At 40.9% G+C, this 22,344-nt stretch overlaps 1 protein-coding gene across 1 annotated transcript in view; it reads right to left on the reverse strand.

The window, feature by feature from the left end:
• wwc1 (WW and C2 domain containing 1) overlaps window positions 1-22,344 on the reverse strand; it is a 61,808-nt gene that overhangs the window by 10,831 nt on the left and 28,633 nt on the right. Inside the window, exons 6-14 of the mRNA XM_042430799.1 lie at window positions 20,307-20,436; window positions 14,386-14,532; window positions 13,286-13,356; window positions 11,787-12,032; window positions 8,979-9,068; window positions 4,814-5,070; window positions 4,366-4,731; window positions 1,553-1,670; window positions 1,233-1,403 (exon numbers count right to left, since the gene is read on the reverse strand). Of these exons, the coding sequence (XP_042286733.1) occupies window positions 1,233-1,403; window positions 1,553-1,670; window positions 4,366-4,731; window positions 4,814-5,070; window positions 8,979-9,068; window positions 11,787-12,032; window positions 13,286-13,356; window positions 14,386-14,532; window positions 20,307-20,436 (1,596 nt within the window). The remainder of the gene's footprint in view (window positions 1-1,232; window positions 1,404-1,552; window positions 1,671-4,365; window positions 4,732-4,813; window positions 5,071-8,978; window positions 9,069-11,786; window positions 12,033-13,285; window positions 13,357-14,385; window positions 14,533-20,306; window positions 20,437-22,344) is intronic.

A 22,344-nucleotide genomic window follows, 5' to 3' on the forward strand; every position in this document is an offset into this window, starting at 1 on the left:
TCACTTCAGTTGAAGCTGAACTCGCGTTTCCTCTTTTTGTTTTTCTCCGCCTGCCTCTAGATTAGGGGTATTCAACTCAAATTTAAAGTATAATGTAATTATAATAATAATCTCATCTACTAAATAAAATAGGGCTGCATTTGAAAATAAGAGAAAATAAATAAAATGTTCAAATAAAGTGCTTCACCTCAGAAAAATAAAATAAAGGGAGGAAAAGCTTGAATTTCCCTTTTTCTGCTTGACTTTCTCTCCCTTTCTCCGTCTACCGTAAAGACTGCAAAAGCTGCGCCAGTTAAAACAGAAGCGCCCCGTCAGGTTTTAAATCACAACCCTCTGTCTTGGCTGTAGGTCCGCCAGTTAGTGACCTCTGCTCTATAAGAATCTCAGGTGACCTTTGACCTTTACAAGCAGTGTTGTTTTGATGCATCGTTATTTTAACATGTGCCATCATCCTGTTTTTATAATGTTACACCACCGATAGACTGTTTACAGTTCATGACGCCCTGATCAATATTTCTTGATTTGTCAGACGTGTGACATCACATCTTGTTTTGGTGCTGAGTGTGAATCTATTGTGAACGAGCCTTACAGGCTGACATAGTTTTATTGACAAACTCACAGTATACATCGTAGTCAGTAAAGAATTGATCGATGAAAAATCAATCAGCAAATATTTTGATGATCGAATAATTGTTTGCGTTGTTTTTTTTAAGCAAAAATGTGAAAAATTAGCAGGTTTTAGCTTCTCAAACATGATTATTTCATGCTTTTCTGGGTCATACGTGATGGTAAACTAAATATCTCTGAGTTTTGGACTGTTGGTCGCACAAAACAAGAAATTATAACGAGCGTTTTTCACTATTTTCTGACGACTAATCAAGAAAATAATCTGCAGATTAATTGTTAATGAAAATAATCATTTGTTGCAGCTGTATCGTGAGTAGAATCAAAGTTTTAAAGAATCATTCAAATGAGACGTCATCTAGTTCTTTGTCTTCAAGTCCTGTGTCATTATTTTTTGTTTTAAGCGCTGGTTCTGATGATTCATTGATCCCTCATGTCATTACTTTACCTCAGGATCACTTCTTTTACTACAACTACTTTTTTGATAAAAGCTTTCAACTGCAGCTTTTCTTCTTTTTCTCTGTTTTTTTTCTGCATATGAAATATATTTAAATCTAAATTATTCACTGAATACGTAACATCTAATAAATAGGAATAAGCATTCGTACACTTTCTGGTCAGCCGGCAGACAGAGGGCGCTGCAGTTGGACAGCTGCATGATGTAGACGGTGAAACGTTGGTCTCTGGACTCGTAGCGGAATCCCAGTTGCACCTGAGAGCAGCCCAGTACCAACCGCTCCTCGTCGGAGCCCAGGAGGAGGTCTGCAGGGAGGCCCGGCCTGGAGAAAACACACGGATAATACGTGAAAAGGTGTTTGGTGATATATCCTGACGTCTCTTAAGTAAAATGTGTAAAATTCTTCAGAACAACAACATCATACAAACTGGATATTACTCTTACAGAATGAATTTAAAGTAAAATCCGTACTTGCGCTCCGAGGGCTCGTACACGCCGCTGTCACCGGCCACTGATTCGTCAGACACCGCCGAGGTCACGCCCATCTTCTTTGGCCCCGCCCCCGTCCCTCGCAGCTGGGGAGCCGAGTCTGAAGACCACAGAGGAAGGAAAGAGTGGATGAAAATATGTGTAGATTAATAAAAGGTGTTTCTAATTGTCAACAAATGTTATAACTGTTTGCTTGTTAAAAACTAGTTGTTTTTTTTAAATGACACTGTTTTTAAAGATTTACGTCTCCAGTAGGAACCAACGGGCCACAGATAGAGTAGAGGAGTCAGAAAGTATTACTGAGAGACAGACTAACACTTTGTTGGTTTGGGTTTTTTCATGTTATTTGTTGACGATAATAAATATATAGAATAACGTATTAACATCAATAATCATTAATGTAAAAAATGAGAGCAGCTCTGAGAGGCTGTTCTTGAGCATAGAGGTGTTTTAAGCTAACGTAATGTTTAGCATGCTAACGTTTGCAAGTACAGTTCTGCAGGTATTTAGTCTAAAAACCATAAAGAGAAAACATCAAGTTACTACAACTCATCCTGAGGAAGACATGAACACGTGAACCAAATTTCAACATCACGGTGGTGCTAAAGGAAAAGCAGGCGGATCATCAAAGTCATTTAGATTTATTGACATGAATGTGCGACTCAAATTTTGTGCCGATCCATCCGGTAGATGTTGAGATATTTCACAGGATAAGTGAAAACTTTGACCTGCTGGTGGCGCTAAAGTCACTAGGACTCATCCTCAGCCAACACTGATACATCGTCAGTTTTTAAGTCAATATGTTGAACTTGTTGGCGAATCAGTTGCTTATTTCCACATCCAGCAGTTACGGAGCAACATTATCATTCATGTGGAGTCGTGTTTCTGTCCACCTGGTGAATCTAAGTCCAATATTCACTCTCTTTTAGCTTCTGTTTTTGCTCTCTACCAACTCCTGAGGGAAATATCTGGCTCTTTAGCTGCTAAATGCTCCACTATGTTCACCAGCTAGTCTACAGCTAACTGTGTCTGTTTGCTGTTTGGTGCTGAGCAGGTAGTGTACAGCGGCTTTTTAGAGCTTTTACTCTGAAAACAACACGATGAGACGCTGAGAGTGAAGCAGAACAGTAAAGTTGCAGCCGAACAGATAAACAACGAGCTGAAACTCGTTATAAAGCTCCGTAAAGACGAGAGGAGCTGCAGAGTCACTGATAATAACCAACGACCAACACATTACACACTGTCATTTCTTACATTATTATAAAATTATCACTTATAGGCTCTTAAAATAATATGTTAATTAAATATAAATAATTACTAATAATCATTTCTGTTCTCAGTTCATCTCTACAATTTTTCCAATTGTTTGTTTAATCTATAAAAGTTCAGAAAATAAAAACATCCAGTTTACTATTATATTAAAGAGAGAAAAGCTGAATATCTGCACACTTGAGAAGGTGGAAACATCTTTGACCTTTTTGGCTTGAAAAGATGATTTAAAACAATTATTATCAAACTTGTTGTTGATCAATTTTATGTCGATTTTCTAATTTCATTCGTTTCAATTTCAATCTTTACTTAAATAATTCACTTTTAGTGACAGTTTCACATTAACAGATTAATCTGAAACACCTTTTACTGACATGGACGTAAATAAATAAACATGTCAAATACAATTCAAACAAGTTCAAACACACACACACACACACACACACACACACACACACACAGAGGTGACCCTGCGGCTCTGTAATCCAACACCTTCCTCCCCTTCACCTCCTCCTCTTCCTCCTCACTGCTCCCACCAGCAACATCAGGTTTCACGCTCAATATTAAATTTCTCATTCCTGGTATCCTACTTTCCAATAAAGTTGGAGTGTTTTCTGTGACGTCTGGTGTAACAGAGATGAAGCTGTTACATCATCAGCGTCTCCTCCTATAGTCTCTCTCTCTCTCTCTCTCTCTCTCTCTCTCTCTCTCTCTCTTATTGCAGATCATTCATCCTGATTATTTTTCTTGTGTTATTAACTGGGATTATCATTCGTGTCGTTATCCGGCAGCCCTCCTTATTACGGTTATTACGGTTGTTATGCAAAAATAATTTTAGTGTTGTTGAGATGTGAGGAGGATCAGGATCAGATGGAGGATCAGGATCAGATGGAGGATCAGGATCAGATAGAGGATCAGATGGAGGATCATGGATGTGACTGATAGATGTCGGAGAGCTGCTCGGTCCTTTGTTTCTTCCTTCAGCGTGAATGAAAGCTGCTACATAAAAGCTTTTAAAGAAGCGTCACACATGGGGGCAGCGGAACAAGCTGTAAACATAAAAGTCTGACATGTTGTCACCTCGTGCAGCGTTTATGGGAAACGTGCATGTTTTTACAGTACTGACACGCTTTCATCTGGTTTCTTTAGTCCTCTATGACAGTAAACTGAACAGCTCTGGGTTGTGGACTGCTGCTTGAGACAAAGAAGGAACATTTAAGTACATCATTTGGTTCTTGAGGATCAGTAACTGACGTTTTTCACAATTTTCTGACATTTCATGAACCAAACGACTAATCAGCTAATCGAGAAAATGATCCTCATCTAGATCTCTTGCTAAAGGATCATTATTAACCCACAAAATAACATATTTCACATTATTTGTAGAGCTGTAACAATTAACTGCAACTATTTAATGATCCTTTTAAACGACTCTCTGAAGCTGGATATCTGTCTGGACGCTCAGTTATCAAACTAGACGAAATAGAAGAAGACACAGAGTGAAGGAATAAATATTTCCTGTTTACCTTTGACCTCCTCTCCCAGCGTGGCGTTGTGGTTCTGCTTCTCGTCCAGCCCGCCGGGACCTCCGTGCTCCTCCCGCCGCTGCTGCTCCTGAGAGTCCAGGCTGAGCTCCAGCTCTGCTAGCCTGCTGTGGAGCTCCAGATCCAGTCCCAACCCGCCGGGCCCCGTCTGGCCGGCGAAGGCCTCGCCAGACAGGAAACTAGTGTCTGTGACCAGCGGCGAGCACGGCGGCGACAGCGAGGAGAGAGACGACCGCGGCGACAAGGAGCTCATGGAGCGAGGGGTTTCTGAAAGTCTGAGCGCCTGGATCCTGGACGACCCCGCCTCCCCTCCTCCTCCTCCTCCTCCTCCTCCTGTTCCTGTACCTCCTCCAGCAGGACACCCCGCGTCTCCTCCAACCCCTAATGTTTTGCCCTCAGGCCTGCCGCCGTCCCTCCCCCCCCCCGCAGCCCGTCACCACCTCGTGTTCGTGTATGGTGGTGATGGAGCTGGAGGGCCGGTAGCCTCCCTGGCCGCCCTCCTGCAGGAGGCTGTCCAGCTTGTTCTGGAAGTCCGGGTCGGCCAGCTCGGGCTGCTCCAGGTAGATGTCGGTGAAACTGAGGGAGGAAGTGGAGCCCATGCTGGAGGTGGTGGCCAGCGAGCAGTGGCTGGATGTCAGAGAGCCTCGACTGCTGCCGGACGAGCAGGACAGAGTGCTGGTCGACAAGCTGGAGGAGAGAAGGAGACGCAAAGAGAAGGAGTTACGATCCTAAATGAGACAATTTAATCAAAGACTTCTACTGTTTCTAAACTGTCGTTGCCAAGTAACAAAGTGCAACTCAAGCTGTCAGTCTGCACATTCTCTTTATGAAATGCAGACTTATAAATACATTTGGCTGATGAATTCACATTCGTTTCTGTATGTATATGTATGTATTTTAATGTTTTTCTTACGTGTATGCAAAGTGCAACACAAATAAACACACTTCAAATGAAACCACTAACCACACTTTTACATATAAACGAACGTCCGTTACATTCAAACCCTTCCCAAACGAGTTCACGTAGCGCTGATTAAGCCTAAATGTTTTTAAATGTGATGTCTTTGGTGACTTTCCCACGTTGACGCACCAGAAGTGCTGGAAGTTCACATTTTATGTGGTGGAAAACAGGCTACGAATACATGATTACCTCATCTGACAACTCCATCAAACAGAGCGCTCCGGGGGACGATATGGGGGGGGGGGGTTAGATGGGGGGGTAGATGGGGTGGGTGCGGATCACCTCATGCAGGCACCGACAGTGTTTTTGTAATTACTCATAATACCAGAAGGGGGAGACAAAAGTCCCGCACTGCAGCTCCAAAGTTGTTTCCCATTTTGAACACTCACAACCTAAATTCAGTTAAACTTGTTCAATCGACTGAAAGGGAAATATTTCAATCCAAAATATATATATAATATATATATATATATATAATTCAGCCTGATAATATTCTTTCAACAACCTGCTCTTAGTAGAGTTTTCAAATGTAGTTTGTAACTGATCTGATCTGCTGCTGCACTTGTAAGTTGCTTTAGATAAGAGCAGCAGCTTAGTCTATATATATATATATATATATTTTAATATTCCTGCCTTTTAGGAACAGGATTCTTTATTGTTTCACAAAGCAGAGAGCAGTGTGGAGCCCGGCAGCGTGTGGGGGGGGCGAGATGACTGCTAACAGTAGAAACTCATCACACTTAAAAGCATCAAACCTTATTAACATTAAATGCTGGACTACTTGAGGGACTCCTCTGTCGGTCCTTCATCCTCCTTTCATTTCCTTTCCCTCCTTCTCTTCATCATCTCGGCCCTCTTGTAGCCGCCTCCTCACACCCTCCTGACTCTGTACCAGCAGCTCTCTCTTAATTAAAGCGGCGAGACGTTTGATGCCCCGTCAGACCGGGCAGGAGAACAGACGGGCCGTCAGACGAGAGCAGAAACACAGAGGAGAGGACTGAATCTGTTCATGTCATGTTGTTATTGAACTTAAAAAAAACCTCGACATGAATCTTAAACATTAAAAGGAGAGCTGTGCGGCTCTTACAGCAACTTTGCATCATCTCATAAAAACGTCATTCCCGAGGATGTTCTGATATGTTCGAGCGTTCGATTTGACCCGGAAAATTTGATTTGCGGAGAGATCCTGACTGAAATGAAAAAGACGAGGAGAACAAAATGGCTTTTATCTTCAGCAAATGTTTGGTCATTAAAGGTTAAATACTGTCTGAGCCTCCTCTCAACTCTGCTCTGCTTTGAAACTAATAACTAAATGATCCTTTTTTTCCGTTTATCATCTAGCGCTCCACCAAATATATTGTCAATGGCTGCTTAAAGATGAATAAAATCAACATGTGTACATGATTAAACAGACATTAAACACATATTTTTGTGAGCTTATTAACCTGTTAAGTGTGCTGTGATGCAATACAGAAACTCATTTAAGAGTTTTGCAAAAAATGTGTTGACTTTGGAACATGTGCAAGTTTCTGGTCGACGCCTTCGCTCCCACATTGTTCCTCAATGAACTATGTCGACATTACTGAAGATAAAAGAACAGATTAACCTCGGTGAACTACCAGCGTTTGGACTTTTGAAGTTTAATAGTCAGAGAAATAATGTTTCTGTCTGTTATGTTGTTGTGTTTTTTATGTAACATGTTTGTCTAAATCAGGCCTTCGTGACGTCACTTTGTTGTTTCCAGATTGAAGGAAGATCTTATCACCGAGTTAACAGCAGGTAAACTGTGAAGATCCACGAATCTGACTTTTTCCTCCTCTAGATACCAGTTCAGTTAGTTTCTAGATTCATTTATTTCTCAGATCCCTCGTTGATGTCTTAAATTTGCTCGTTTTGTCCGACCAACAGACCAAAAGCTACAGATTTTAAATTTACAGTCACATAACATGTCAAAGAAAAGCAGCAAATCTTCACATCTGACGAGTTGAAACCAAAGAATATTTGACCTTTTTTGCTTGAAAAATTATCAATCAATTATCAGAATAGCTGCCGCTTAATTTTCTGTTGATCTACTAACTGATTAATCGACTAATTGTTGCAGCTCTGATATCAGCTGATACTGAGTTTATAAACCTGTTTCTGTGTGGAAGTGATTAAGATCATGAGGCTGCAACTGCACAGAAAGTCTTAACTGTAAGTGTTGATATTCACACAGCATCCTTGTTAGACTTTATAGCTTTACAGGCTTAGATTTATGAGACTGTGCGTTATAACATGTAACTGCTGGAGGATTATTAGTGTTGCAAACAGCAGCGGTGTTTAGAGTCTGTGTTGAACTCGCTGTTGTCTGTGTGTGCATGAAGCAGACGGACAAAGCTTCACTGAACATGATTACATGCTTCTTCAACAGACCGCTGTTTTTTTCTCCTCCATCCTGTTGTTTAACTTTGTCGTTAATAAGATGTAACACCCTCGTTCTTCTTTATCAAGCATGTTAATCACGTCAGAAAAAAGTATTTGTTATTTTAAAAATTACCTCTTAAAGAAAAGTGCAGAAAATCGAGTTCTAGAGAAACTACGAAGGCTAAATCTTACCGCACATGTGTAACATCTGCCTCCTGCATGTTACATTAAATACATTAGTTGAGCTTTAAATGGTCACAATGTCTGACAGCTAAATATTTTAATATAAGAATATAATATTGTCAGTAATTTTACCTTCATTTAATAGTTGTACATATTTGTTATTTTCATTATTTTATGCTGTTATCTTATATTTAATACTTGGCTACATAGTATCCATGGTAACCATGCAGCTATAAAGCCCATCACCGGGGCAACAAGTCAGACCGGGCTTGTATAAATGGAAACCTGTAAATAATAATGTATAGCTGACATAATTATAATGATATTGACATTCAGAGTGATTATCAATGTGAACTGATTCATCTGTATCAATAATCTGTAATATAGTGAGTTATTGATCCTGGTCAAGGTTAAACCTGTCATTTGTTATTTAACGGTTATTAAGCTTCGTCACAGAAATCATTTATTAGTTTTGTAAGTTTCCTTTGATGTTGAATAGTTTTACAGACCGGGCTTGTAAGCAATAAACAGACATCACTGAAACGACATCGGAGCGTCTGAGCGTCTTCGTTTGAGTCGACTGATGTTACTAACTGTCAGCTGTTAGTCCACCATCATCATCATCATCATCATCACAACACAACGCAGAGACTGCAGGCTGTCACTATTATCAGTGATATAAACTGTGAGGTTAATATCGTCCTCCGTCACACACGCAGGAAGAGGTAAAGACAAAAAGAAGCAACTTTATGCATCAGTATCAGTGTAAACAAACTGTTGATCCAGATTTTAAACCTGTTTATTTGTTTATTTGGAGGTAAAACTGAAAACTTGTGAAAGATGTTTACGACAGACGGTTTGGGGAATAATTTAGATAACTCTTCTTTACGACTTGTGTGATCATCTGACTTCTTTTTAGTGATGTCACGGCGTTCCCAGATGTCAGATATTAACTCTATGAGTACAATCTTATTATTACTGAATAGAAATGATGGGGGAAAAAAAAATAAATAACACTAAACAGTAATTATCCTTTAAGATAACGAACCTTTTGAGTTGAGTGTGTAGTGACGTGGCCAGTCGAACCATCTCCTCCAGCTCTCTGACCAGCTTGTTCCTCTTGCAGTGAAGCCGCAACCTGAAATGATGAAAATAAACAACCTTTATGTCAAAATAAACAAAAGCAACTTCTCCTCTAATCAAATCCGTCTGTCAGCTGCTTCAGATTCAGGAATAAAAAGAAAGACACTGAACATGATCCTCCCGTCACTTCAAACGCCTGCGGGTGTGAGAACTTCACGTTAACAAATATGACACGACGGCGGCGGCGGTGATGTGTTTGGTTATTGTGAGCAGCTGCTTTGTGTTCAGGGTGACAGCGGTGTCATCTGATTGTATGAGCTTTGTCAGGAGGAAACGGCTCCGTGAACGGCCGTTAATATGATCCACCGTTTGGGTGGAAACGGGTCGAAGAAGAGAGGAAGCTTTTGATCAGGTTACAGACAGCTGTGTGTGTGTGTGTGTGTGTGTGTGTGTGTGTGTGTGTGTGTGTGTGTGTGTGTGTGTTTTATGTTAACTCCATGTTCTTCATGTGACTTTGGGACTCTTCCCCTTCTGTTTAGAGAATACCAAAATTTTAGTTTTAGCCAGTATTAGTAGAAAAAACATGTTTATATACATTAAAGAAGCTACGATCAGTATCTTTATACCAACGTCTGATCTGTCAGTGTGTGATGTGTTAGTTGTGGCTCGTTGTGTTGAACCTACAGACTCTGCAGCTCCTCTCGGCTTTATGGAGCTTAATGATGAGTTTCAGCTCCTTGTTTATCCGTCCGGCTGCAACTTTACTGTTTTGCTTCACTCTCAGCGTCTCTCATAGCGTCGTTTTCAGAGAAAAAGCTCTAAAAAGCTACTGTAGACTACCTGCTCAGCACCAAACAACAACTAGACACAGTTAGCTGTAGACTAGCTGGTGAACATAGTGGAGCATTTATCAGCTAAAGAGCCAGATATTTCCTTCAGGAGTTGGTTGAGAGCAAAAACAGCACTGAAGCTCAGTATTGTCTGAGCGCTAGCATCCAAAAATAGCCGCCTTAGTGGTGACGAAGTGGTTACGGGTTCAACAGAAAACAAGGTGTGGCTTTAAGAGTCATTTGGCTCTACTTCATTAGTCAGTCTGACATTGTGTTCCTGGCAGCGGATTTCTGTTTTAAACAGGTTTATTATTGATTCTGAATGATGTAGTGATTGCTAGGAGCTTAATGTCTGTCATGTCAATCGAAGAAAGACGCTGATTCACATGATTTCAGTCTGTATCCACAGGAAGATCACATGTTGCCAAAGTTCTCTTTGGCTCATTGTTTCTCTAACTGGGGAAATAGCCATCAATGAGCACAACAATTGAATTAGGGCTGCACCTAATGATTACTTGCAATATCCATTAATCTACTAATTGTTTGGTCTACAAACATCAGGAAACAGTGAATGAATGCGAGACATTTCTCAGGCTCAAGGTGACGTCATCAAATCTCTTGTCTAAAACCCGATCTATGATGTAACACGATTAAAAGCTGCCGATTCTCCCGTTTGAAGGCTGATGTCAAATGTGCTCAGTGATTCAGAGGTCAGTACAAGGCTAAATAACAAAAACGGGACTTGTTTAAAAAGGGTCTAAACAGCCACACAGGTGTTTTATTTGACCTGATTTCTCGCTTGGCGTTTCTCTCTCTTCTTCTTTTTCGTTTTGTTGTCCCTTTTTTGACATCTTAACTATTAAATCTTCATCATTTTCACTACTTAATGACTTTTGTTCACTTCATAATTCAGTTAAATTTGACAGGATAACTGAAAAGTCTTAAAGTTAGTGAATTTGACATTTTCAGAAGCTGCAGACACTAAATACACGTCTGTGTGTGCATATTTCTTATGTACGTGTGCGTTTTGACAACTCTGTTACCTGTGAACGGTGTGTGTGTGTGTGTGTGTGTGTGTGTGTGTGTGTGTGTGTGTGTGTGTGTGTGTGTGTATAGGTGTGTATGTGGACCACAAGAGGTTCCCTTTGTGACGAGGCTCTGCAGCCTCTCTCATGTTACAGGAACAAGAGACGAAACACAAAGAGAGACTGAGCTCAGGCAGCCTGAACAACAAGAGTCCTGTTAGAGAACGAGAGAGAGGAGGAGAGGAGGAGGAGGAGGAGGAGGAGGGGAGGGGGAGAGAGAGAGGGATGCAGGTTTGCTGTTTTCAGGAAAGAAGAAGGCAGAAGAAAACTAGAGGAGAAAAACAGGTGAAAGACATGTAGGAGAAGACAGAAAACATGGAGGTAGGAGAGGAGTCAAGGAGATGAAGCAAGAGGAGGTGAGAGGAGACGAGACGAGGAAAGAGGAGGTGAAAGAGAGATTTAGGTGAGTAGGAACAGAGAAAACATAAAAGGTATAAAAGACTGAAGAAAAAGAAAGATGGAAAGTAGACAGAGGGGGATAAAGTAGGAGGAGAGAGGAGAGGAGACAAGGAGAGGAGAGAGGAGAGGAGAGGAGAGGAGAGGAGAGGAGAGGAGAGGAGAGGAAAGGAAAGGAGAGGAGAGGAAAGGAAAGGAAAGGAGAGGAGAGGAGAGGAGAGGAGAGGAGAGGAGTGGAGAAGAGAAGAGTGGAGAGTAGAGGAGGAGAGGAGAGGAGAGGAGAGGAGAGGAGAGGAGTGGAGAGGAGTGGAGTGGAGAGGAGTGGAGAGTAGAGGAGGATCAGTAACCTTCTCTCTGACTGTTCTTCTGTCCACCTTCAGACATGAAGCTTTAATAAACATAAAAACACCGCAGCCCTCCAGAGGTCGACCCCCCCCGCCGCCGCCGCCGCCGCCGTCTCACCTCTCCGTCAGAGCCTTGCTCTGGTTGTCTCTGGCGGCCTGCAGGTCTCTCTCCAGACGTTTCTTCTCGGACTCCAGCTTCTGGGCGTCGTTGGGCTCCAGGCGTTGTCGGGGACTGACGTACTGCAGCTCCTTCAGCAGCTCCTCCTTCTCGTTGATGAGGATGAGGCGGTCTCGCTCCGGGTCCAGCAGCCCCGGCCACGCCTCGCTGTCCAGTTTGGCGATCTGCACCTCGATGGTGGCGATCCTGTGAAGAGTGACGTGGAGGAGAATGAGGAGAAGAAAACAAGAAGAGAGAAAGAGAAACAGATCAATTATCATCCACCTGTTCAACTTTGCTGACAATCAAGACATCGATTAGCTCGCTGGCTTAGAAAACGACATTTTTAACTTTTACTGGTCTAAATTGTGTCTTTTCTTTTTCCTACAGAAATACAGTCAACAGTGAAATGTTTGATTCCACAGACACTAAAATATCAGGACCTGGTTGACTTCAAAACAAATCATGTTCAGAGTAAAACAGCATCCAAAGCTTGTTTCAAATGAGGGAAAGTAAATATGATTTCAGAGGAATATGTATGTTCAAAAAACAATTAGTGAGGACGAATGTTAAACTTCATTGTGTCACAACAAAAGGAAACAACTGTAGTGAAGACATGAAAACATGCAGAACATTAAGTAAGTTTAAACAAATCTTTAAAAAATAACATATTGAACAGATACAGAATGAACGAGTGTCTTTTTGACTTGTGTTGTTTTTGTTTGTTGTTATATTTATTCTCTTGTGTTGTTTTTGTTTGTTGTTATATTTATTCTCTTGTGTTGTTTTTGTTTGTTGTGTTGTTATTTGTGTTGCTTACTGAAAGTTTGCTGTTATTTTTGTTTTGTTTTCGCTGCCTATATATTTTATTTTGTTATTTTAACATGTTCGAAATAAAAATAATCTAAATCTACATACAAACACAAACTGACGAGACACAGATGCACAGCCGAGGATCGCTGTTCTTCCCGAGGTCGACATGTTCACACTTACTGGAGGGATTATATAAGAGGGAAACTGACTCCTGTTTTCATTTATACCATAAAAATTATGATGATTTCAGACAAACAAACAAAACCCCAAAATATTCTGGTGTGCAGATGATCAAAAGTGTGAACGGCTGGTTAAATTCTGCCAACTTTGTCTCAAAAGCCTGGAAAAGAAGTCAAAGTGGATCATTGAACTGTTATTTACTCTGGTTTCTCCACAACTATAAAGTAAATGTTCTAGTCAGTGATTTATGAGTTTGGTCTGAAGATTTGATTGTGAAATTTGTTCAAGTTGTTTCTCTATTTTTGGACTGTTTGTGTGAACAGCACTGTGGTTCTGGTTTGCATAAATCTGGGGTGTCTTGTAAACCCAGGCAGGTGGGGCAAAGTTGCAAATTAATAAGAAATTTCATTCATTCATTCATTCATTCATTCATTCACACACACTCCTCTAGACAAAGTCATGTCTACCTTCTCTTGGCCTCCTCGTACTTCAGACTCAGACGAACCTTCTCTGCCAGTTTGTTGGTGCTGGTCATGAACTGAACACAAACAGAAAACAACATCAACACAATGAAAAATAAAGTAAATATCAGTTCACTGATACGTTTGGATATCTTGTATTTGTTGGTGAAATAACGGAGAGTTTAGGTGAAATCAGAGTATCTGGCCATTTCATTCAAAAATAACCTTTTATGATTAATATCCCAACTGAGCTCTAACATTTCTCTTTGCCAATTTCCTATTTAAGTTTTATCTTTGTTGCGATGATGCAAACTGAATATTTACACGTGTAAACAGCACAAGGAGTCAGTTTATAGAGACTGTAGAAGCTCTGAGCTTTAATCAGTCTTCATGTTTTCAGCTCCTGCAGTCAGTGAGTTGTTCCCAGACGTCATGCTGCATTCAAGTCTGATCGGATTTATCATAATTATGAGTTTCTGACTTGTAAATAGTGTTAATGTCAACATCATAAATGATCTGGCAACACTATATCATACTTGACTTGGGCAGCAATGTGGTGTAACTTTTGCAAAGGAATTTTGATTTAATATTAGAGTTTTGGTCCTGATACTAAAATGTATAATTAATAAACTATGATAATAATAAACTTTATTCATGGAGCATCTACAGAGCACAGAGGTTTTACTAAGAGACAAGAAATTATTTCCAAAAATGAAAAGAATAAAACAAGTAAAGAATAACTGGAATAAGTTTTTCTAAATATAAACAGCTGCAGGAGAACTTTGCCAAAACAAACAAAAACAAACAGCTAAATTACCAGGAAGTAAACAAGATTAATAATCTGGTCAGATAAGTTTTTGATGTGTGTGGAAACGATCTTGTCAGTTCTCAGAAAGGTTTATCTTGGTCGGCTTACGATAAAACTGAGAACTGGTCCCATATTTCATTCCTGGTTCTGTTTCAGGATTACAGCCACGCTCTGCTGGACTCGCTGACGCTGCCGCCGTGTTTTTACCTGCTTGGATTCACTGAATTATTTGACTACAGCAGGACTACAGCCCTGCGTGGCCTTCGTCTACACCGCGTCTCTTCTCTCTGGGACTCACCTCGGCGGGGATGTCGGTCTGGGAGCCGGCGTCGGAGTAGAGCCGAGGGATGGACAGCTCCGAGTTGGCGAGCGAGGGACTGCTGCCCCACAGCTCCTGCTGCGAACCCGAGTCCAGCTGGAAACCGTCTTTCAACACCGCCAGTTTCTGGATGAACAGAGGAGACAAACGGCGCTGCTGGAGGTTACATTAATCACAACGGGAATGATCTGCAGCGAGAAACTGGGACGCTAAAGACAGAGGAAAGCAATTATTAAATAAGTTAATTAATTAATAAGCACAGCTCCTTTTCCTGAGTCATAACACAATCAAATCCCAACACACTGGTTTAGAGTTTTCTTCAGTGTCTCAGTAATCCAGTGACAGTTTTCTGAACATTCGTGGTCACAGTGCAAACAGGAAGTGATAACGGTTCATTCAGCTCCACCTTTCATGCTGACAATTAAGCAGAATGTAAACAAACACAAGCTAAAGAAACGGGGCTCAGGTGTAGACAACGGCTAACTCACACTGAATCCATGGCAACATTACTTCCTGCCTTTATCCCTCAAAGCATTATGGGAACTGTAGTTCAAAAGCTTAGAACTAGATTATCCTAATAAAAGACAAAAGAATAACAACAGAAGTGACATAATCCTTTATTTTTGACATTATTGAGGCTCAGGGTGTCTTATCAACATACAGATATTTTACATGTGGACAAATTATTTTAAATTGCACAAAAAAATAAATAAAAGCTGTTATAAAACATGTAAACTAGAGCTGTAACCATTAATCGATTCATCAGTTAGTTGCCAACTATTAAATAAATCACTGCTGAACTATTTTGATAATCAATGATTGATTCCAGCTTCTCAGATGTGAATATTTTCTGGTTTCTTTAGTCCTCTACGACACTTAACAGACTGTGGACTGTTGGTCGGGACAAAACAAGACATCTGAGGACGTCGTGTTGAGCTTTGGGAAACACTGATCGACATTTTTTACCGTTTTATGGACCAAACAACTAATTGATTAATCCTGAAAATAATTAGATTAATCAATACTGGAAATAATAGTCAGCTGCAGCCCCTCACATGCAAACTAATGGTATTTCTGAGTAGCCAAACTCATTCTGACAATCCCAACATGTGACATGTAGTGACTCTGCTAAAAGCTTGTAAATAAAGAGATTTAAAAAGCGGATATTAAAGTCTCGGACTCAAAGAGTTAAGATGTGATAAAGTGGAACATTCAGCTTCTATCAAGAGCACCTTAAATAGTTTCTGAACCAAACGTTCGACTTCACTGTAGGGAAACTGTCTGAGCTCTCTGATTTTGACCTTTGCACCAAATATTTTATCTGATCATCTGGGAACTGAAGCTTTTGTTCTGCTGACTGTACAAAGTCATTCGGTGAGAGTTTCTCCAGGTAAAGAGTATCTGCAAAGAGACAAAACTGTAAAATGTGTTTGCAGCATGTTGCTCATGAACTACAGTGATGATGCAGCAGCAGCAGCAGTGATCCTTTCATCTTTACAGCCGTGATGAATATCTAACATGACTCTGTGGTTTGATCTGAAGCCTCCACTGGAATGCACCTTATCTTGGCTTCTCAGATGTGATAGAAAATAACAAACCACCTCTGTGATAACGACGGTGTTAAATTAAACCTGCAGCGCAGAACTTTTGCATATAAACGAACGTCCGTCACATTCAAGCCAAACAAGTTCACACAATGCTGATTAATCTCTCTGTATTTCACAGAATACAGAGGTTTTTTAATCTGGAGTCGGGTTTTGACGTTCCCGCGCTGGCCGGATGAATGCAGACTTCCAGCTAACTTCCGGTTAGCCCTCTGCTGGGTCATTTTGCTGAGTTTGTGTGACGCTCAAAACAATTTATCCACTGTTTTACAGACACAACGGTAGTGATGGATTAGGCTACGGCAGGGCCTATGATGTAAGCACATCTACAGCATCTCTCTTACAGTTTTTTCTGTCTCTTCAGAGTCCAAACGAGTCAAATCAAGTAGATATCTTTCAACGTTACAGTCTTTTTAGTGCCAAAGTTCCTCTTTTTGTTACTATACTTCCACCTGCAGCTCAACAGGGAAACACAAAGAGGGAATTTGATGCTAAAGAGACTGTAAATGTGTCAGATATCCACTTGATATGACTAACTCAGACTGCTGAAGCCTCTTATAAGCTTCACATCAACTTTTAAATGACTGTGTGGACACACTGTGGATTTTGGCCTCCATCACTTCCATTGAAAACACATTTGAAGGATCTTTTAATATCCAGTATGAACAGGAGGAATGATTACAGCGAGGAAAACCTCTTTTCTACTGCTTTACTTGCTATTTTAAGACAGACTTAAAACATTATAAACATATCCATTAAAATCCATACTGTGCTGCTTTCTCATCACTTTCCCATCATAATTCCTGCTGTTCAGCTGAACACTGTTGTGTATTTAAATGTTTTGGATATCAAGAGAACTAAAACCCTCCCCCTTCAATTAATGCCACATGAACTCCAATCACAGTGATCAGCTCTTCTGTCTCTTCCTGACCTTTTAAAAGACCAAACTATTGATCTATTTATCGAGAAGATAATCTGCAATTAGTTACTGCCTCACTTATAACTGAAACTAACGCACTTTGTTGATTCAAGGCTAAAGCTCGTGAACTGCAGCTCTCTCTCTCTCTCTCTCTCTCTCTCTCTTCATTTCTCTTGTCTGACATTAAGAAGTGCGGTTTTGTGCGGATGACTTGCTTACATGCTTATCACCAACAGCCATATAAACACACATGAAAAGACGACGTGACAAACAGACCGAGCTGTCAGCTGCAGATAAGGAGGAGAGAGAGAGAAAGGAGTCCACAGAACAGATTATGTTTTATTGAACACAGTTTCCTCCCTCGAACATCCAAACCAATGTGAGCAATCTGCAGTCAAAGACTTGCCTGATAAGACCTGATATTTTAAATGTATATGTATTTATGGGGCTGAATGTTGGAATATTGTCAACACAGATCTAAAACTTGGCTTCCTGCACTGTTACATCCAACAAAAATGTCCTCTTTCAACTTCCCTGCAGACTAGTTTGTGTGTAGACCTGCAGCCTGTGAACAGACTCCAAGTCCCATCATGCAACGTTAATACGGACCGCAGCCGTGGGAGGAAATATGGATGAGTTAACGCCGCACTGCGATGCTGTCACACATAATAAAAGGACGGTGGGGGGGAGAAGCAGAGGAGGGTTTGGATATATGAAACACCTTTTGGAAACACATTTTATGTGTCAGAACCGAGAAGAGAAGAGGAGACACGGACTCGCTTTTGTTCAAATAAAGTGTCATTAAACTACAGAGATAAAGAAAGAGAGAAAAACGCCTGACAGACACAAGAATTTAACACGTCATACCTCTAAAAAATGTAGTTACAAGATACACTGTCTCCTCCGAGCTTCATTAAAATTGTACGACAGCAGCAGTTAAGATCTTTAAAAGTTTGCACTGAGACCTGAACATGACACAAAATAATATATATATATATATAATATATGAGTTCCACATCTGTCATGAAAATTGCAGCACAAGTGTCTGCTTTCATACTTTTGTTTAAGAGCAAAGAGAAAATACTGAGATGAGTCATCCTGTCACTGGTTTTCTCAAAAGAAATAAATAATAAATGAAATCATTTCATTTTTTTTAAAACCTGCATTCACAACACGGACATATCATCACCTTTTAAGTTGATATGTTGAACAAACAGTTGCTTTATTTCCACATCCAGCAGTTACGGAGCAACATAATCATTCATCTGGTGAATCTAAGTCCAATATTCACTCTCTTTTAGCTCTGTTTTTACTCTCTACCAACTCCTGAGGGAAATATCTGGCTCTTTAGCTGCTAAATGCTCCACTATGTTCACCAGCTAGTCTACAGCTAACTGTGTCTGTTTGGTGCTGAGCAGGTAGTGTACGGTGGCTTTTTAGAGCTTTTTCTCTGAAAACAACACTATAAGAGCGCTGAGAGTGAAGCAGAACAGTAAAGTTGCAGCCGGACAGATAAACAACGAGCTGAAACTCGTTATAAAGCTCCGTAAAGCCGAGAGGAGCTGCAGAGTCTCTGATAGTTCTCTGTAGGTTCATCACTACGAGCCTCACCTCTGACATTAACCAGTAATTTCATACATTGCCGTTTTAAGTGTTGGACAGTTGGTTGCACAAAAAACAAGATATTTGAAGACATATTTAGCTCTGGGATGCACATTTCCACTATTTTCTGGCTACAGACTAAATAATTCATCAAAAAATAACAGACATCCTTCAGATAATCATCCAAACACGGAGCAGAAATAAAGAGAACAGGCTGGACTTCACTTACCCACTCAGACTCACTCAAGAGTCTACAAAAGGAAACCATTCATTTGAAAAATGTCACGACCATCAGCCAAATTGTTTTCACTTTCCAGAAAACTCATCTGAAAGTGAAGTTCACGAGTCGACAGGCTGTCATCACGACGCCGGAGGTGCGACACTAAAACACCATCTGCCTCCTCAGAGTCACTGAATCTCTTCTAGCGCATCTGGCTTTTTTTTCTGCACAGCATCGTAAGTGTAAAGTGTTTTAACACGAGTTCTGACTCCCCCGAGAGTCGTCCGATGCCCTCGTCTACTCGCCTCCTTTTTTCCTCGCTTGTATTTCACCTTCATCTCCTCACGCTGTTCACAAATCACTCCCACTCACGGCTTTGTGCAATCTCCAGCGAGGTCGAATGTGGTTAAAAAAAACCTGTTTGAAAACAACACATTCGCCAGGTTGCAGGAAGAAGTCACGGTCGCTCAGGTGAGAAACAGCACAACCGTTTTTATAAAGAACACAATAAACCTTCCTCCAGGGTCGACTGATGATGATGACCACCACCACTCAGACCAGTACAAAAGCCCTTCAGTGCCAAGAATAGCTGAACAAAGATAAGAGTCTCTTCTGCCAGCTGGTCCTGAAGCTCTGCTCACACACACACACACACACACACACACACACACACACACACACACCAGGGCTTCGGGACAGAAACCAAACAAATCATCTCAAAACAACGAGAAAACGACATCAAATATCGGAACGAAACCACCGAATCACAAAGTTAATTATCATTCTGTTTGACTGATAATCACTTCCTGCCACACTGTGAGAAATATCAAGATGTGAGAGAGTTTATCCATCTACCCGATCCTCAGAAAAACCACCCAACACTAAGAGAAACAAGCTCTGCGGTAAATGTTTCTGACTGATCACATCTTGATGAAGTGAAGCAGCAGAGCAACGTGACAGCTGTTGATTCTGTCCTTCAACCAAAGGACCAGAAGAAGAACTCTAACTGAAGAGCTCTCAGGCAGAATAATGATAAAGTTCACATCTTATACAACTTTATTCCTTTTTTTTTGTGTGTAAAGATTCTCGGCGCGTCGCTCGCTCGCTCCCTCGCTCCCTCGCTGTGATTTCTGACTTGCTCCGCGCGGCTGCCGGCATCAGATGTCAGTATTCGGGATTATCTGTCTCCTTTTACCTTCTTCTTTTGTTCATGAAGGAGCCGATCGACTTAACATCCTGCTTTCAGCAGCCTTTAAACAACGCTGCTGTTTTCACTTCGTCTGGTTTTTAAACGTTCGACAAACCTGCATTTCTCAATTTCATCTGGTGTAAAAGACTTGTTCTTTTTAACTGTTTGGTACTGAAATAAATTCTATAAACTAACATATATATAGATGTTTAAAACGCCTCCTGCTTCCACATCACACTGGTTCATGATTGATTGACATAAATACTTAAACGCTTTAACTAAGTGACATCAAGCTAAAGTCCAACAGGACCGAACAAAGTCAGTAGTTTTTGTTTTTTTTCTACATTATAAATGGTTTTTTTTTACCTGCATGAGCTCCTGTTTCTCCTTCTCCCCGGAGCTGATGGCGTCTCGGATGGAGCGCACCTCGCTGAGGATGGCCTGCGCCTCCTGCAGCTTGTAGCCGTACGGGCTGTTGGACACCTTCTGGTCGATCCTGGAGGTCAGGAGGAAGAGGAGGAAGAAGAGGAGGAGGTCAGTGTTAATATAATTCACTCATTCACTGCTCTGGAAATTTAAAAAAAAAAAACAAGTTGTAATTAGCAGCTTTTTTCATGTTTAAACAGGGAACTTGAGTCAGCTGAATAGATTCTACTTTACAGCAACACCGTGACTCATTTTCATACAGTTACACCTATTGATAAGTGAAAGCTGCCCGCCGTAAACACACAACCGCAGTCACAGGAAGGTAGAACGACTCGCTGGAGGGCACTCAGACGGCAGATGGTGGAGCAGCATTACTCATTCACTTTCATCACACACACGCTTTCCAAACTGAGACTGAGATAGTTTACTCATACTGTCGGATTTAAATCCTCATGTTGATTTTATATTGTAATTTCTCCAGATAACGTCCTTGTGTGACTTTGACGCATTGGAGGGTTTTTTTGCTAATTAAAGAATTACAAGGAAACTGAATAAAGTAGATAAAAAAAAGGTGATGCAAGGTCAAAGTATAATTTTATCAACACCTGCAACAGCAGCATTAAGATCAGCAGGTTTGCAAGGTCTTTTTTTTTTTTCTCCTCTCTAATCAATCGATACGCTCCCTGATGCCACTGACTTGCAGAAGAGTTGAGCTGATCAATCAAAGTAGCTGATGTAGTTATTGATTGGCTGACTCCAGATAATTTAAAGCCAGCAAATCAAAAACCTGTTTATATATTAAAGCCAAGTTTGTATCTTCTTCTAACTGGCTTCTATACACAGGAAACAGTTAAACTGAGATCTTCAAAATAAGACAGAAACCTGTTTTACTGTTGACGAGTTGAGACTCAGACGTGGTCAAATTACTGTTTTATTCACGTTCGGGTGTCTGATGACAGAAAAAGGAAAAATACGTCATTAAGAACGACTACTTTGTGAGAACGGCTGTATTAGAGCGGTGCAGACGTTCACGTAGAGCAGGAAGTGACAGACGTTTTAACCGAGGCCCGACCGATATTATCAGCTGATGATCTTATACATAATACAGAATATATACATAAATGATCCTTCACATGTGGTTATCAAACCCTTGTGACAAAGATTTTACAGTTTAATAATTAACTTTACTGTATAAAATGACACTGAAACATTAAACTTCACTTCACTGGGAATTTCATAATAAAAAATGCTGATACCAATCTATCTGTGAGAGGCCGATACATCAGCTGACCGACACATCAGCTGACCGATACATCAGCTGATCGATATATCAGCTGACGATATATCAGCGTATTGCGTTTGTCTTGTTTCTTAGGGCCTTTCACCTCAACTTCACTTGTGAAAGTCGTTTTTTCACGTGAACTCTGGACTTTTGTTTATCAAACAAAGGTCAAAACTAATCTTAAAAACATCAGTTTTCATATTTAATCTGTCGACAGCTGCATTGATTAAAATACCTCAATAAGTAACAATAAGTGTGTGTGTTCTGTAAAAAGGACCAGAAAAACTGTGTAGACGAGCCGTTAGCGAACCAGATCGAATGTTTGTTCTACTCTTAACTTCCAGGTAACACACACACACACACACACACACACACACACACACACACACACACACACACACACACACACACACACACACACACACACACACACACACACACACACACACACACACACACACACACACACACACACACACACACACACGTGAGATCCTGTTTTCGGTTGTGGGGCTCAGACTGGGAAGACCCAGCTGCTCCGGGAGAAGAGACGCTGCAGGAAACAGCCATGAGAGGCAGCAGCAGCAGCAGCTATGTAAACCCTGTCATCAGCAAGTCATGCATGCATCAGAATAACAGGTCCTTCCACATTCTTCAGAGAGGGAAGAGGGGGGGAGGGAGGTTCGGACACACAGA

This window comes from Thunnus maccoyii, chromosome 13 (assembly GCF_910596095.1).
Source record: "Thunnus maccoyii chromosome 13, fThuMac1.1, whole genome shotgun sequence".
NCBI classification, from domain to species: Eukaryota; Metazoa; Chordata; class Actinopteri; order Scombriformes; family Scombridae; genus Thunnus; species Thunnus maccoyii.